Here is a 1,023-nt window from a genome sequence, read left to right as displayed (position 1 = left end):
CACCAAAACAGCCAAAAATCACCCAAAAATCTCAAAGACCATAAAAACCCAAAAATCATAGAAATCCACCCAAAAAAAAAAACCCAAATGAAATCCCAGCTATGGCCCCGCCCCTTTTCGGGTTAGCCCCGCCCCTCSCGGGTTGCCCCGCCCCCTGACCTGCTGTTATCACAGAATTTGATGACGTTGTTGGGGTGGCTGCAGCCCTGGGTGTCCATCAGGGCCTTGAAGAGTGACCCCGGCCGGGAGTGACCGTCCAGCACCAGGTGGCCCTTGAAGAACCAGTGACGGCTGTGCTCACTGGCATTGGGGAAAATTGGGGTGAAATTCAGGGAAATTGGGGAAAATTGGGAAAAATTAAAATTAAAAACGGAGAAAATTGGGTGAAAATTGGGGAAAAAATGGGGGAAATTGGGGGAAATTGAGAACATTTGGGGAAACTTGGGGAAAATTTGGAACATTGGGGTTGACCTGTTGCTTTGGGCCAGGTCAAAAGCCTCCACCGAGGTCGGGTTCCGTCCGATCTTCTGGAAGAGGCGAGTGTAGAACTCCACGTCCCAGGGGTCAAACGCCAGTCCTGGGGACACCCAAATTCCAAAAAAAATCCCCAACAATATTCCCAAACATGCCCAAAACATTCCCAAAATATTGCCAAAACATCCCCAACAACATCCTAAACACATTCCCAAAACATCCCCAAATATTCCCAAAAAAATGCCAAAAGTTTTTTTAAAATCCTGATTTTTTTTCCAATTTTTCCCCAATTTTTCCCCCATTTTTCCCCAATTTTTCCCATTTTYYCCCCAGTTTTGGGGTRAATTCCCSRTTTTTTCTCTCCTCACCCATGTCCCTGTCGGCGTCCCTGAGCGCGCTCTGTCCCCGCCCCAGGATGTCGATGGTGGTGACGGGGCGGGGCCGCGCGGGCACCTCGAAGGTTCCGAGGGGTTCGGGGTACAGCTGCTCCGTCACCGGATCCCGCAGCGCCCGCTCCAGGCGCTCCCGCAGCCCCGGCCCCGCCGGCCC

General features: G+C 51.7%; 1 protein-coding gene across 1 annotated transcript in view; it reads right to left on the bottom strand.

Annotated features, from left to right (window-relative positions):
• Positions 1–1,020, bottom strand: part of LOC130587519 (phosphoribosylformylglycinamidine synthase-like) — a gene marked incomplete at its 5' end in the record, with an annotated part of 8,251 nt that extends 7,231 nt beyond the window's left edge. The window contains 3 exons of the mRNA XM_057388501.1: positions 125–300; positions 472–577; positions 843–1,020. Of these exons, the coding sequence (XP_057244484.1) occupies positions 125–300; positions 472–577; positions 843–1,020 (460 nt within the window). The remainder of the gene's footprint in view (positions 1–124; positions 301–471; positions 578–842) is intronic.
• Positions 1,021–1,023: the final 3 nt, after the last annotated feature.

Source organism: Malurus melanocephalus, unplaced genomic scaffold (assembly GCF_030028575.1).
Source record: "Malurus melanocephalus ecotype Western Australia unplaced genomic scaffold, MMel_1.1 scaffold_2030, whole genome shotgun sequence".
Classification (NCBI taxonomy): domain Eukaryota; kingdom Metazoa; phylum Chordata; class Aves; order Passeriformes; family Maluridae; genus Malurus; species Malurus melanocephalus.
Note: the sequence above shows the minus strand (reverse complement) of the source record. Positions and strands in the feature narration are given on the sequence as shown.